The sequence below is a fragment of the Branchiostoma floridae genome, chromosome 3 (genome assembly GCF_000003815.2).
Source record: "Branchiostoma floridae strain S238N-H82 chromosome 3, Bfl_VNyyK, whole genome shotgun sequence".
NCBI lineage: Eukaryota > Metazoa > Chordata > Leptocardii > Amphioxiformes > Branchiostomatidae > Branchiostoma > Branchiostoma floridae.
Genome location: NC_049981.1, coordinates 21,990,105 through 22,005,856, shown reverse-complemented (window position 1 = coordinate 22,005,856; position 15,752 = coordinate 21,990,105). Strand labels below are relative to the sequence as shown.

Genomic DNA, 15,752 nt, shown 5'->3' with positions numbered 1-15,752 from the left:
ACAATCTTAAAGCCTTCAAAAGCAGTGTTCACTGCTATCTCCTGCATAATAATTTTCACCATATATCAACTTATTTCATTGCCCAATAGTCGTCAAATGGCCTTGCATTGAACAAACAGGCAAAAAAAAGACATTGATAACTTCATTTTCATTTCTATTAGGTCCTAGTATTGGCATAGCTAAGGAACCCTTGTAGTCTTTTTTTTCTGACTGCAAGTTTCTTTATGTCTTCTTATGTATCCTTGGCTGTCAGAGTGCTGACAGTAAGACCAAAGGTACCGTCCACGTACCAGAACTTGCAAGGGCTCGTCAAATGCGGCAGCATCCTCCTGGATATAGACTTTGTTGGACGACCGCTGGAAAGTAGGTGCTTCATCATTGACATCCAATAGGGTGATTTGAAGTTGCACGTTGGAGGCACGGCCCCCTCCGTCCTCTGCTAGCAAGGTGAGGAAGTAGAATGGGATGGTCTCTCTGTCCAACTCATCGCCCTTGGCAACTGTTATCACTCCTGTTAGATTGTTGACAGCAAACCTGAAGAAAAATATGTATTGTATTCTGTGAACTAAATTCAAAACCCCACAGCAAGCTCAAGTTGTGGAGTGACATTCACACAAAGCTATCATGTCTTTTAAGGAGTTGAGAGGCTCTAAACAGTACAGTTTTTCAATGTTGTTGTTGCTGTGGTTCATCATGTAGTGCATAGTGGCACATAGGGCAGCACGTTTCCTTGCTGTTTTACTTTTAGAAGCAGGGTATATATTTACAAGGAGTGTTTTCTAGCCCTTTACCTTTAGAGTACTTTAGGTAGCTCCTCAAACACTGGACGCCCATATTACATCCCTTTCAAAAGAAGAGTACAACCCCAACCAAATTGCCCTACCCAAGATTTGAACTGACTAACTGGACCTAGGACCTCAACTGCTACCAATTGAACTACAGGTTGCTATGCTCTTCAAGTGAAATGAGCAAATCAACTCACTTTTCACTTCCACTGCCTTGCAGACTGTATGCAATTTCTGCAAATTCTCCAGAGTCCAGATCAGTTGCCTGTATTGAGAAAAAAAAGCATAACCAAATTTTCAAGTCATCTAGCTCATCTCAGAATCAAAATTCAGGTGTAAAATCTTTGAACCAATTCGGTAATACTGAATGAATGAACAAAACAGTTTTAGGTTTACCGTGATTGTTCCCACAACAGTCCCGTCTGGAGAGTTCTCAGCTACAGACAGGTCGTACTTAGACTGGTTAAACACAGGAGAGTTGTCGTTGGTGTCCTCCAATGTCACCAGAACTGTGGCAGTGCTGTTGTAATGCTCAGCTGCTAGGTCTTCCCTAGCAATCACCTGAAAGTACAACAGGTGGGCACTGCATTACATCAATAAAAAAAATGGGCGTAGTGCAATGAAACATGTCAATCTATACTTAAATAAGTACAAACAATGCTTTCTGAAGTCTATTTACTATGAGTCATCTTAGGTAGTGGCAGCAACTTCACTTCGTCAATGAATATATTTATGCTATCTATTATTCAAGTATGAATGGTCCTACTCAGAGAACCAGACTCAGAACTAACACTTCAAGATACGTTGCTGAAGGTTAGCCGTCCCTGACAAAATGTAGTGGTTGCTATGTGAAATGTCTGGCCAATTCCAAAATCATATCCAGTTGCTTGAGTAGCTGCTTTTTGGCATAACACTTGAAGAAATGATTGAGAAATAACCTAAAGTGCACATTAAAATATTAGGAAGTAAGACTTACTTTGAACTGCACAGATTGCAGTGTCTCATAGTCCAAAAGTCTGGAGTTCTTGACCCGGATGTTCACTGCTGCCTGCCCATAAACTGTGCTCGGCACCACCTCAAAATACCTGCTGCCTTCTTCGTCAAGTGTCAGGGTAAACCGGCCATTGTCACCCTGAAAGAAAACAAGACAAAAATGTTATTTCTACTCTAGATTCACAACACATCATCTATGTGATGATCCACTATGTCTAATTGGTCATGAGGATATCTGGTATAGGAAACAAATGAGAAGTGGCTACATGCTTCTCATCAGCAGGTGCCATCCAAGAATACATACTCCAAAAACATGGGCTGGATCCAGCATTTGGCATCAAATCAATAGAAGCATTGAATACCATTTTTATATTGTTAATTGTGTCAGAATTATTCTAGATGTCCAGAGCAAGCTAGGCGAAACACTATACTGGATTAACAGATACTATTCCTGCAGCACAATGGGTAAAATCACCAACAGGCACCCTGTCCTTGGTGCTGAAAGTTGAGTCTGTGGTATTTTTGTCTTGTTAGAATGTACAAATCAAGTACAGTCATCATTATATTGATATTCATCAAAGGCAATTTTTTCCTCAACTACAGCTGCAACAGATCTAATGAATCTTTACAGATATAATAGACAGTGTTCCTGAGGACCAAGTGAGTAAAGGATTGGGTGAACAGCATAGTCTTTGTATTAAAGGAGCCTGAGGTGCCTGATGTAAACCAGTGGTATGATGGTAAATGTTCTTCATGTACAAAACTCTTTCACATCCCAGTTTTTAAGCCAATGCCAGTCATCAGACCAGTCTTCTAACGGACACAACCCTGTTTTTGAAATTGCTAGTTTTCCTTTCAGTGCATCCTGTCCTTGGTGCTGAAAGTTAACATCCACCGACATGTACTGCTTGATAAGTCTATAACATACTCCATGTGTCAATACTCCATGTGTCAATGGACGACTTTAAAGCAATGACAGTTAATGAGTGGCACAGGTGACTTTTGTCCAGCGTATCTGATTACATACTCTAATGCACTTGCAGCTGAGGACTATCTCAGATGCTTCATAAAATGGATTAATGTCAGGGTCACTTGCAGGGTTCTAGCCAACATCTGTCCTTCCATCTTTTGACGGAATTTTGCTGCTGGGGACGGACACAAATTTTGCCCATTCAATCCTCTATGATGGACACAAATCGGCATGTAAAGATACCAAAACAGATGCAATTGAACCAAGCAAAGTTTATACCAGCAAAATTTGCCCCTCAAAATGCCGGAAATAGCATTTCAGAAGGTCTTGATTTCAGAATTTTCCTGGGGAGCATGCCCCCAGACATCTCTAGGATCACTGCACCTTCGACACTTGACAGGATTTCCAAATTCAAAGTCAAGGGGACGGGAAAAAATTCAGACTGGCTTGAACACTGGTCACTTGTTAGTGATGAATGTTCAAAAACCTAGTTAACAGTGTTTGATAGAAACCATCTTCTGCAGAGTCAAACGTCCAGTTTCCTACCTCATCGTTATCCTCCACCCTCATGTCCAGACCCCCCAGGGGAATTCCTGCAGACGTGCCCTCGGGAATGGTGGCAGTGAAGTAGTTCTGGGGAGAGTTTCCGGTGCCGTTGTAGAACGTTGGGATCTGGTCGTTCACATCTACTACGGTGATGCGCACACTCGTGTTTGTTGTCCGGGCTTCAATGCTGTTTTCTCTGGCCTAGAGAGAAGTTTAGGGTGTCACTCAATGCATATAAAATTATCATACAGGTTGATGATTGATGTAGTATGGCACATCATGCTTAGGTAATGTATGTTATGCTGGCCTAACTATTTGAACATTTAGAAAATATAGAATACAACATGTTGCATTCTGGTCCGATTGGCCGAAGGAGGGCTGGGACCGACTGTCTTGTATTTTATTCATGCCATACCCACCTGAGAGACACATGTTTCAAATGCAAAATGGACCACAAAATCTGTTGTCCTCAACAAAAAATTGCAATTCCAGCGGCTGAATCCAGTACTTGAATTTTTGACAGTGTTGCACTCGGCACACTCCAAGGTGTTCAAATAATCCTATGGTAGCCTTCACTCAAGTTATCACCGGGTTTGGAACATCTACATTGAACTTTATCATGGCCAAGTAACACATAAAGAAATGATATGCTGAGAATAGATCTGAATTTGAATCCTAGAATGCCTAATAGTCTAGTCTATTCTATTTTTCAAAGAATGCCAACCAGGTCAGGAGTCTCAAACGAACGAAAACATCCATTTAGACACTAAGACTTCAGATTGGGAGTTTGAATGAGCAAGTCCTTTACCCTGAAGAATGTTCCTTACCTGCACATCAAAGCTATAGACCCCTCCTTCATCTGTCTTGCTTTCCCTGTCCAGGGTCCTAGCAAGACTGATCACTCCAGTGATGGAGTCAATGGAGAAGGTGCCATCATCTGGAGTGGAAGATGAAACAGCATAAAGGTTTGTTTGAAATACAAATGTAGAAGCACTAGTCAGTCAAGCAAACTACACCTTACTGGAGTGTTCTAGACTGTCATGATCTTAGTAAACAGACAATTATTGCAAATCAAACCTATATCCCATATGGAAGGTACAACTGTAAATTGATAAATGATTTGTAGGAACTAGTTTGCAAGCCTTGATTGAAATGCCTCTCACACTGTATTTCCATGATTTGATGTCTATCCTTGTGTGCACCATACATGTATGTGCTCCAAAAAACTACAGTGCTTTTTTCAAGTTTAAAGCATCAACTCCATCATGAAATGGCAATATACAGAGCAGGATCCTGTGTACAACACCTACATGCTAGAAAATAGGAGCTTTGACAAGAAAGATCATCAAACTTACCCCCTTCTGTGGAATAAACGATTGGATTATCGATGCCGTAGTCCCCATCTCGAGCATTGATGGTTATAATGGATGTACCCTAGGGGAAACAGGAGTGGACTTTAAACTTGAAGTTGACAGCTGTTATCGAGGAAGGTCATTAAGCTCCCAAAGGTATAAGTACTGTGAATAATTAAACATGTACTCATCCAAGAATATTAGGTCCCCAAATATAACTAAGCAATAAACATCCAAAATAAGGAGGTGTTGAAGTCAATGCCAAGTTCCCTTTATATTTTAAAGATTAAGAACATTTCAGCTGAAACTGGAAGATTACTGTTTGAACTTAGTGAACTTTCAACTCTTTGAATTACTGCTTCAGCTCCTGGGTAAATATGCTTATAAGTGAACAAACATCTCACCAGTGGAGTGTCTTCGTTCACTTGTGTTGAGAAGGGCTGCCCGAGAAACAGAGGAGGCTGATCATCTTGATCAACAACATTCACTATCAGTACAGTGGTGCTGCTCTGGAAAACCTGGGTTCCCTGGTAGCTGCCTCCTCCGTCCTGAACAAGAAGAAATATATGATTATTTATATATTGCTTATTCAGACGTTCATGCCCATACAAAACTGCAAGTTGGAAGCTACAGATCTGGCCACAGGCTCTTCAATGAGAAGTAACATTTACCTTAAGTTTATATATGATTGGGGCTAGTATACTTAAGTTGATTTAATACCAGTAGAAGGCTAAAAGTTGACGGGCACTTGGGTTAGACATGAGCAGATTGAATGGCAGTTAACAAAAGCAACGCCATGTATCCAAAGTAAATTAAAATGTATTGAAAAGATGGTATGGCGAACAACTCTTACCTGAGCTCTGATTCGAAGTTGATAAACAGATGATTCTTCATAGTCCAGCTCCTCCTTTAAGTTCACAACTCCAGTCGGTCTGTCAACCTCAAACTTTGATTCATCTCCAGCCTGGTATGGAAGGAACAAATTACAAATTTGAAATGACCGTTTCAATAGCTCAACTATGTTTTACGTCATGAAAAATCCATCTAACGTAGACGAGTAATTTGTGTGGCTATCCTATATCTGTCATTAAAGTCATAACATGTTTTTATTTACTAGTCAAATATGTTAATTAATTATCAATTATGATGACCATGTCATATTTTGATATGTTAGCATCTTTTTAAACCTTTTTTTTTGCCTGCTGCAAGAAACCGAAAGTGAGCCATCTGTGATGAAAAAGTTGTTTTAATCCAAAAAACATTTCTCTCTCTTTCTCTAAATCTAAAAGGGAACTAAAAGTATTATACTACCAGTAACTTACCTCTAGAAAGTATGACACAGTTCCACCAATCCCTTGGTCTGCATCAGTTGCCGTCACCCTGAATATGCTGGTTTGTGAAACGTCACTCTGACAAACAAAAGGACAAGAACCTAATTAATTACATTCCCATCCAAATTGCCAAATAAGAAACTCACGTCTGAAAAAGACTACCTGATTTGATTCAAAAGAGATGTTCTTAGATAGACATTACAGTTACCAATATCTGATGACAAAATGACCATTTATTACAAACATTTAATTAATTGTGAATCTACTGAGCTGAATGAACTCAAGAGCTCCAAATATTGACACACAGCACTTTAACTCACCTCATTGACAGACACTTCATAGGGAATACCCTGGAACACTGGGCTGTTGTCATTGGCATCAGTTATGAAGATGGTTGGGGTTTGTACGACCTTGGAAAGTGAAGCATTTCTAGTCATCAATTGATAATAGTAACAACACTTTCATAACAGTCAGTATGTTTATCAAATTGCAAAATACAAGTAGAACAACTCTTTTCCTATATGATCCTATCCAATCAAGAACTAAGCATGTTTGCAGTATCATAGCAGCTGGCACAGAGTACATATCTAAGAGTAAAATTATACTTAGTCTATAGTTATGACAGAGGACCTTGAACAGGTATTTCATTTTCAAAGTTCTCCACATTTACAGGTATCATGCATTATGCAGTAAAAGCTCAACATGATGTCTAAAATATGCCTACCTGTGGATTTGTCCCATCTGAAACTGTTACAGTGATCTGGTATTCATCAGTGAGCTGAAACACAGTTCAACTTGGTGTTAGGAATCAAATGGCATTGTTGCAATTTTGTACTATTACCTACTTAAAGTTGTTTTTAAGCAGACTGAAACTTATTCCACAGAATAATCAAGTCCTTCTTGGTAATACTAGAATTCACACATAGGATCATTGCTGAAATGAAGACAGCATTTTGATGATTTGATAAATTTCTTGGCTAAGGTCTGGTATTTTTTTGTCTTAAAAGCAGGTCACATTTAATCAAAATGGGATTCATGAGTACAAAACAATGGTTTAAATGCAGCAACAATGCCTTAAACAAGCTTAAGACATCAACGTAAGAACATCACAGCTAGACCTAACTAGAAAAGTGTCTTAATCTTACCTCTCTGTCCAATGGTGTTTTCAAAGTAACGACCCCAGAACTTGGATCAACTATAAACAGGTTATTGGAGACTTGTCCTGAGACTCCATACGTCAGAGTATCACCATCTGCGTCTGTCGCACTCAAGGTGTACACGGTAGATCCTGTCATGGAAGGTATTCATTTTCAGTATTTCATATATCGTTGGGCTCACTAAATCCTTTGTAATTTCCATAGAGGAGGGTTCCCTTAGTAATATGCTGTGTTTCAACCAGCATTGGGGTTTTTATGTTGCTTTGCAAGAAAGTTTTAAAATTGGCTTTATTCCATTCAATTTGGCCTTCAAAATAGTGTTGCTTTGCAAGAAAGTTTTAAAATTGGCTTTATTCCATTCAATTTGGCCTTCAAAATAGTGTTTCCGAGAGTGAGGAAAATGTTATAATGCTCACACCTACTCCACTTGCCACGTGGCTTCCCTGCACTAAAATCCAGGTGAGACCCAGATGGAAGAGCAAAAAAAATTGTAATAAGTTATATATCAAAAACTGGTCTTACAAACTTGTCAGTCATCATTCACTCACTCACTCACTATACGGTTTTGTGTCCGTTGTTCCCTGTCTTTCAGGGGTTGGACGTTTCATCAAGACATTGAAATTGATATATTTATCTGACATACATGCTACAAGTTCTTATGTTGTTGTACTTACCAACTGCTGTGTCTTCAGGAATCTGCTGATAGTCCATGCCTTGTGTGAAGATTGGGGGCTGGTTGGCCTGTGCACCTGAAAAGAGACAGCCATTGTGAATTAAAAAAGAAGTCAAACTAAACCCGTCTAGTTATAGCCAAAACCAGTATTTTTTACAGTCTCTTTTTACAATACACTTAATGTTAGTCACTGCCCATTGACACTTGTAACGTTATACCCCTTATTGTTTCTACTATGTCCTTTTGTACTTGCACTTAGCCCCGGATTGTGACCGGACATGAACTTTCTAATTAAACCTAGATAAACCTTCTAAGGTTCAATTAATTAAAAGGTAAAATTCCACAACAGAAAAGATAATGATTTAAAGAGCACCCGTAAAAGAGTATCAACCTTAAGGACAGCCAAGGGATGTGATTATACATCGATGAAGGTTAGACATCCTCGTAACAAGATACACCAAAAAGCAGATACTCAAGCAACTGATTGTAACTCACCTGTTCTAAGAATAATGCAGACCATGCCCAGCACAACTGCTTGTCTCCACAACATGGTGCTGTGTGTTTGCTAGCGATCTGAAACATAAAAGTTAAGAATTCAATCAAAGTAGACGTAACATCTCAAGTAGCACATAACAGTACACATTAAATCTTTTGAAGAAAATTTGTGCATGGTCAAAACAGCAAATATGCCTAGTTACATTATCCAAATACTCATATGATGAAGCCATTGGGAGAAAGACTTTTCATTTTGTTTTTACAGTTTTTGATTTTTAATAGGAGAACCAACAAATTAAATCGGCGTGGCCTAGCTAATATGGAAAATACTATTAAAAGGCACAAATTACAAGCTGTTCCTAATATATGTTATGTACAATATCAAGTTTCCTTCTTTGTATGACACCATATGGCACAATCTGCATATTAAGCTCACGTGAGTGTACCGCAAACAACAGGTTTTAATAACGCCACAGAAACTAAGCTGAACAAAACCAAACAAATATGTTTGGTCAGGGCATACAATAGCATTGAACTGTGACCAGTTGACATTTTAAAAATCAATAAGTTGCAGCCTTATCATTCTAAAGGTTTTTTTAACTGAGAAAAAATATGCATAATGCCCATTCTATATCTAAACTATATACTTTTTTTAATGTATTAATAGATCTGGGACTTCGTCACAGTCTAATGTATAATAGGCCTAGGAAAAAATGTAACAGTTGCATTTCCTGTTTCCCTACCTACCCTAGAAGAACCTGTCAACCCTAGACTAGTTTCCAGTTAGTATTTCTATTCAGCCTGCTTCCTATTGAAGTAAAAACACTGCTTGTCCTACATGTATCTAAGGAAGGATAGATGTATCCATTATGCACAAAATTAAAGTTTGACATTGAAAGACAAGTGTCCTCATGCATTTCAGTTTACTTTGTTTGACTCTATTGTACTATCTATCACTTAGAGTTTTGGCCAGCCTAAAGAAAATCGAAAGAAAGATAATCCCTACCTTACGACCAATTTCTTCCTGGACTGAAATAGGAAACATACTATTTTTTTTCCTAGGCCTAATCAAACAGATAGATAGATAGATAGGAAGCACAAACTGCCAGCTACTGTATGCTGCCATCTGGGGTATCTAACCCAAAGATAATGTTCACCATCAACACTTGTCAGAAACATGAGAAATTGTTTGACAGAGATCTCTCAGCAACAGGGGCTCTTGGGGAGCAAGCTTACAGAAGGAAAGAGTGCCTGCGACTGTTTTATACAACAGTTTGAGGGCTAAGTGTTGCAACAATTTACTAACATTGCTATGGCAAAACCAGGACTCCTCTCCAAGTGTTTATGGAAAACAAAGCATGTGAACATTGTGCCAAATGGACAATATGTAGTCATTGCCATAGCAGAACAGTTCAAAAGAACATTCTTGTCCACAAAAGATACATGGTAGATTATTTGGTAAATAATTTCTGGGGGAAAGTCTGAAAATGTCTACAAAACTGGTAAGTTCAACTCATACGTTAAAATAATACCATGAAATCAAAAGCTTTGATGTAGCCCAATTTCTATACAACTCAAAGCAAGACAATACTTTCCTGAAGCAGCAAACTGTTGCAATATGCTGTACCTGTTACTAGAAAGCTCTAACTTTTATTGATTATCAGAAGGAACTTCGAAAATACATGGGAAACTATCCAAATGGCAGGTCAGGAATTGATTTAGAAAAAAAGCTCTGGGACCAGAAGTTTAAACTTGTTCACAAATAGGGCTTTTATCAGCAAGTCATATCTGACCTTTCACCATACCTGGCAGTCACATGGGGAAATCAGTGACCAACACAGGAACTTAGATGGTGATATGCTGCCAAAGTTCAGAGCAGTGACAAGCTAAGTACACAAGCAACACATCAAAAATCAATCAACAATACAATGATGTTACAGACAGAAGAAATACAAGCCTTAGGGTCTATTTTAATTTTGAACATGAAGCATAAGAGGAAAAAGCAGAGATGTACAAGTCTTTTAGAAGAAATAAGGGCATTTTTTGTACTTTTATTTTTGTTGTTTTTATATAAAATCTGCATTTAAAAAATGCTGTTTCACCCTTTGCACATGTCTATTGATTTTCTGGTACATGTAGTAGTTGTCTCCAATGTTTTGTGTTTTTCTTTCTGTTACTTTTCTGCATAGAATCAACTTTGTCATGCATTCCAACCTTGTCGAAAAAACACCTGTCACTGAGAAAACATGTTGCACCAAAGCATAACAATGTCATCCATTTCGGGTACTTCAACCGCCGTTGGCATTTGTGTGACATATCTGCATCGCAGCACTTTGTTATATCAGTTGAGTTTGCCAAGCTTTCATTCATTTATCAAAAGGTCACAATTAGCCTTCCTGGTGCTATCTGGAGCAGGTGTCAAATCCCCAGAGAAGGAAATGTGGGAGAGAATTTGTGAGTTGCCAAGGAACCAGACCCACTCAAAATCGGCCTTATTTCATGCTTAAGTTTGGTAAACATAAAACAGTCTTACTGCTTTGTGTATCCTCCATCTTAGGTGTTTGATATTCCGGATGTATTCAGTGAGATACTGTAATTCTTGAAGTTTTGCAGTGTTTTTGTTTGTTTGTGGTTTTCATAGTCGCCACTTCAACCCGAACTTAAGGAAGCATAACATACACTTATGTGTTGAAAAGTGACATTCAAAATCACATTTTTTCCACATACTTTAAGGTAGCTTAAGCATAACATTAACAACCAGAATTTTGCCCGGATTTTTCTGGTGATGACAAAGTCTTTTTTCAACAGTGGTATGTTTCCAAAACAAACAAAAAGGAAATCCTTTGTATGCACAGAGTATGAATATTTTCCTTTCATCATCTATACTTCTCTCCTACCCAGCCATCCTTGAAATTTTGTAGGTCCCAAAGGTTTTAAATAGATTATTTCCCCCAAACAAAAAGCTTCCTCCCTGCTGTTAAACCAAGTATGGAAATTGTCAGGACAGACAGGCATATAATTGATTTTCTACTGTTGATTACCAGGAATGAATGAAGGTTCCCATCCCATTAGGGCCCAAGCCTTCATACACAGGGCTCCAAATACCACCTGCATATGCAGGTTAGTGCAGAGAAAATTGGAGCTGTGCAGGTATTTCTGGTGTCTACCTGCACCTAACCTGCACTGGTCCATGTACTGGGTTTTATACATAAATTTCCTTTGATTTAGACGTATAGGGATTCTTATTAGCTGCATTGACTGTTACCACCTATTAAGTATAAAAGGAAAAAAATAGCAATAACAAATTTAGTATGATTCATACTTCCTAATCTCAGAGTGGTGCAGGTACAATTTGTCTGGTGCAGGTAATTTTCAATGTTACCTGCACCAGTGCAGGTATGCAGAAAAAGTATTTCGAGCCCTGCAAATGTAGTTTGCTACATGCAAGGTTGTATTACATACAGGACACAAACCTATTTTGGGTAGACATAAATAGATTAGGAAAAGCTTTTAGTCGCTGCCTTTTTATCAAACCTGGCGTCTGTGTAATGAGCATGAACATGAATTAATTTCTCATCTGTGCAAAAGTGCATTTTATGCATGGAATGAGTAATGAAAGCAGTCCAACCAACTGGGCCACAGAAAATTGCTATGTGCAAATTTTCTAAAGACTTACAGTCATGTATTTTTGACATTTTCTTTGGCTTTTGCAAGTATAGGTCTTCTCGTATGTTACCATTCTACTTGTCCAAACACGATAACATGACAACATTCTGGCAACAAACCTGAGTCAGTCTACAGATATATCTACAGTATATGCCCTACAGTATATGTGCCCTATGAGGAAGAGACTGCCATTCTTGTATACTGTATATATAGGACTGTTTATCTTTAACAATTTGGATTTTACCAATTTTTTACTGATCGAAGGGGGCCATATACATGTCCAAACAGTTCCATTGGTTCAAAATGACACAGACTATGTCATACAAAAATTACCAATCATATACAAATCACACTGTAGGTGTAAAGGAATCTAAAATTAAAGTGTTGAGGTTTACACTCACCTGAAAAAGAAAAGATAGGCTCAAAGAAACTTGCGGCAACTAGTAACCAAGTCTAGGTTCCTGGTTGTGAGCGTTTGATTTTTTAAAATACACTTCTAACAAACTTAGGCTGTTTCGGTTAGACAGTTTTGTTCACATTGCCTTCTTCCTTTGAAGCCTAACTCTAACTGCATGCATTTCCTTGTCAACGGATGAATGCAAGGACGTGTTGTAGTTCAAAAACAAAGTTATCAAAGACTGTATTGATGTGTGAGCTATTGACAGCAGGTGTGGTTGATGTATAACTACATGGTGGAACGTCACTGCTGGTCACAGAGAGCAACCTTGTTATTTTCAACTGTTCATCCGGTTTAAACAGACGGGTGTGGTACTTCGGCAATTTTTTAGGATTGAGCCAAGCAACAATGTATATCATGTGTTTCAATTGTTAATGAAATTTTTTATTGCAAATGTCATGCCCATGGGGCTTATTGCAAGAGAATAAAATCAAATACTAACATTCTGACATGAAGTTATTGTATGGGGCTAGTTACATGTGAATAACCTAAATTCTAACATGCAAATGAAGTGATTGAGTGTACGGTATACAGAATATGGTTCTAAACCTAACTTGCTATTGCAGGGTTTGACTTCTTCTTTGAAAGCATGAAATGAAACATCCCATATTTTCTACGACAGATTGATTTGATGATTTCAGTAGGAAGAGCATCTTTTGTTGATGTTGTTTTTTAGCAATGTTAAGCTTGGTGTGATTTCGGACACTTTCAAATAGTCTGTAATATTAACATCATTCAGGCTACCATCTCTTTGCATGTAAACAAGTATGTCTGCAATGTTGGTATGTGATGTGAATGAAGAATTGGAAAAAAAATGAAATAAGAATGAATTAAGTTGAACTAAAGCATACTACTTATTTCTCTGAACTCACCTTTTTATGTAAAACAATACAGGAATGCGACCAAATTCCTTTCAAAATTTGCATGTGAGAATACCTCCTCAATACAGAGTTATTGATACATGTAGTTTGTTGATTTACAAAGTGTCAGGATATGGATTTTTCTTTTTTCTTTGTTTTGTATGGCATTGTCTTATTGACTCATAAACATCTTATATCCCTGTCCCTGTTCACTTGCAGAAGTAGAGAAAAAATAAACTTGCTGTTCAAGATTTCTTTTGATTAGAAGTTATTCACAAATTTTTTAAGACTTCTTACCTATATCATCACCTCAGTGGAAATACAGACTACCAGACATTCTCACGATTCAGGATGCAGGTATGATAATTCATCTAATAGATGAAATATTATTTTCTTACTAGATAAAAATAAAGCCATTAAAAGAAACAATGAAACAAAACTACACATTTGGAAAATTTTCTGAAACGGGTATTGAAATTCATCTTTGAAATATTACTTCTTTTTAAAGATCATTTGATAGTTATAAAGCAATCAAGGAAACAAAAAAAAACACATTTGAACAAAAACTTTTTAAACACAACCATGTAAACTGCCTATTGAGACTTTGAAGTTTGAATGCCTTAATTAGATCTCAGCAAATGTCAAAAGATTCTTCATTAAAGTCGTCCTCAAGATAGCTTGCACACCTGCCGAGTTTCTACAGGTATTTCAAGTGTCCATTTAAGGGCCCTTAAAGGACGTCAACAACTGGTCACCTAGACCAGAAGATTTCTTTTGGTCACGCACTGACCATAAACTAAATAGCATCCAATCTAAAGTACAAACTTTAGGTGGCACTGGAGGTCAACAAAGAAAAACTGTCTTTATCAAAGGCTTTTTGAGTCAAGGAAGAAATAAAAGAGGCACATGATAAATGTCTCAAAACCATAGTTCTTCGTGGTAACTTTTGGAGGCATTTTTAGTGTGCGTCCATATTTGTTTACAATACACAGTGGGCTGTGTTGTCTCAGTAGTTATGGTCATGCGGAAGCACTGAATAACCTGTTACTGGTTTCACTGACCCAGAACGTTCCCAATCCAAAGATAATCTAGTCTTAAGCAGCAACAATTCGACTACTTTTTTCGTTTAAGACTTCTGAATATTTTCCTACCCACCACCCCCCTCCACAACGCGCAAAAATATGTACCTATTGTTTGTGATATTCTATATATATACGTTAGCTTCTGCTAAGGGTGTGGCCAGTTCGACAGGTGTGTTTAGCCTTAACGGTGGCACGTGAGGGTTTCCAGGCTTGACATTCGTTTTAAACCGAGCTATGATTCACCCACGGTTTTAGTAGTAGGAAGCAAGAAAAAACGGGAAGGAAAAGTTGTTGGCCCCTCCCAGGAATGTTCTAGTGTTGGCCCACAGCTGTGAAGGTCCGCCATGTTGTGGCCCGGCTGAGTAAGCCATCAGGGAGCTTTTGTTCGGCAGGATTGAGCTAAATGCCTCAGCCGGATAAATGGTTCCCTTTATCACGCGACGACAACCCACGTTTTCAATCCTCTCTAAAATCCTGACTAATAGGTTGTAACGAGTACCAAGTATAGGGTGTGAGGAAAAGGGCATATTCATCGTTATCGGACTGTACCACGTTACGTAACGACAAAGCACACGGAAACGTTGGTACATGATATGGTCACTCACCTGTACCTACAGCGGTGTGCGGGACAGGGAGACAGCGCCCCGGGGTGTTGGTATGACGGTGCACCGTTATATGCTCCCCTCGTTTTTCAGCTCTGTATTTTTGGCTCCTACTCAACGTTTTCCAGGTCTCCTGTTCTCTCAGAGCACTCTCCAAATCCAGGAGTGGCTTCGCCAACTCTAATTAGTGACTCAAAAGCAATTCAGTTTCCGACGGTTCGCTGAGAATCGAACCCCTCACACCTTGAGTTGTGGGCACTGGTCGGTCGGTCGGTGACGGGTTTCTCTTTGCAGACGACAGTTTTGTCTTGAACCTTGTTCCTCTTCCTCTTCCTCTTCAAGGCCACACTTGGATGAATTCTGTCAAAAACACACCTTACTTGCCCCCTGGAGGGTTTAGTGAGAGAACCTTACACGAAATTCCCAGCCGGGTCCCGTTTCACCCATCGATAGAACTGCAAACAAGCCCGCCCGTGCTCAAACAATGAAGTAATGGTGCAGTTATCGGGCGAGCCCACTCGTATTCACGGGGGAGTACAGACCTGTCGGCAACTCGGTACACCTGCGCGTGTATACTGTCCGAAAAAACAAACCCTTAATACCAGTGGTATCTCCTGCTTTCCTGTATCCATATTTCTCGAATGTTGTGTAAAGTTATATCCAACCAAGGAGCTTTTATCAGATAAAAGCTCCTTGATCCAACACAGTATTTTTGTGTAATTCCGCAAAGGTGACTTAATTTCGCAAAGGTGACTTAATTTAATGTTATATGAGCTTGACAGG

At 38.7% G+C, this 15,752-nt stretch overlaps 1 protein-coding gene across 2 annotated transcripts in view; it reads right to left on the bottom strand.

Moving 5' to 3' along the window:
- Window positions 1–15,474, bottom strand: part of LOC118411237 (cadherin-23-like) — a 32,849-nt gene extending 17,375 nt beyond the window's left edge. For both annotated transcript variants that reach the window (XM_035813383.1, XM_035813384.1), the window contains exons 1-16: window positions 14,973–15,474; window positions 8,303–8,380; window positions 7,809–7,883; window positions 7,123–7,265; window positions 6,702–6,755; window positions 6,298–6,387; window positions 5,969–6,055; window positions 5,500–5,610; window positions 5,051–5,194; window positions 4,650–4,728; window positions 4,122–4,231; window positions 3,295–3,495; window positions 1,762–1,917; window positions 1,182–1,346; window positions 983–1,050; window positions 291–534 (exon numbers count right to left, since the gene is read on the bottom strand). In XM_035813383.1, coding sequence (XP_035669276.1) covers window positions 291–534; window positions 983–1,050; window positions 1,182–1,346; window positions 1,762–1,917; window positions 3,295–3,495; window positions 4,122–4,231; window positions 4,650–4,728; window positions 5,051–5,194; window positions 5,500–5,610; window positions 5,969–6,055; window positions 6,298–6,387; window positions 6,702–6,755; window positions 7,123–7,265; window positions 7,809–7,883; window positions 8,303–8,357 — 1,782 coding nt within the window. In that variant the 5' untranslated portion in view covers window positions 8,358–8,380; window positions 14,973–15,474. The remainder of the gene's footprint in view (window positions 1–290; window positions 535–982; window positions 1,051–1,181; window positions 1,347–1,761; window positions 1,918–3,294; window positions 3,496–4,121; window positions 4,232–4,649; window positions 4,729–5,050; window positions 5,195–5,499; window positions 5,611–5,968; window positions 6,056–6,297; window positions 6,388–6,701; window positions 6,756–7,122; window positions 7,266–7,808; window positions 7,884–8,302; window positions 8,381–14,972) is intronic.
- Window positions 15,475–15,752: the final 278 nt, after the last annotated feature.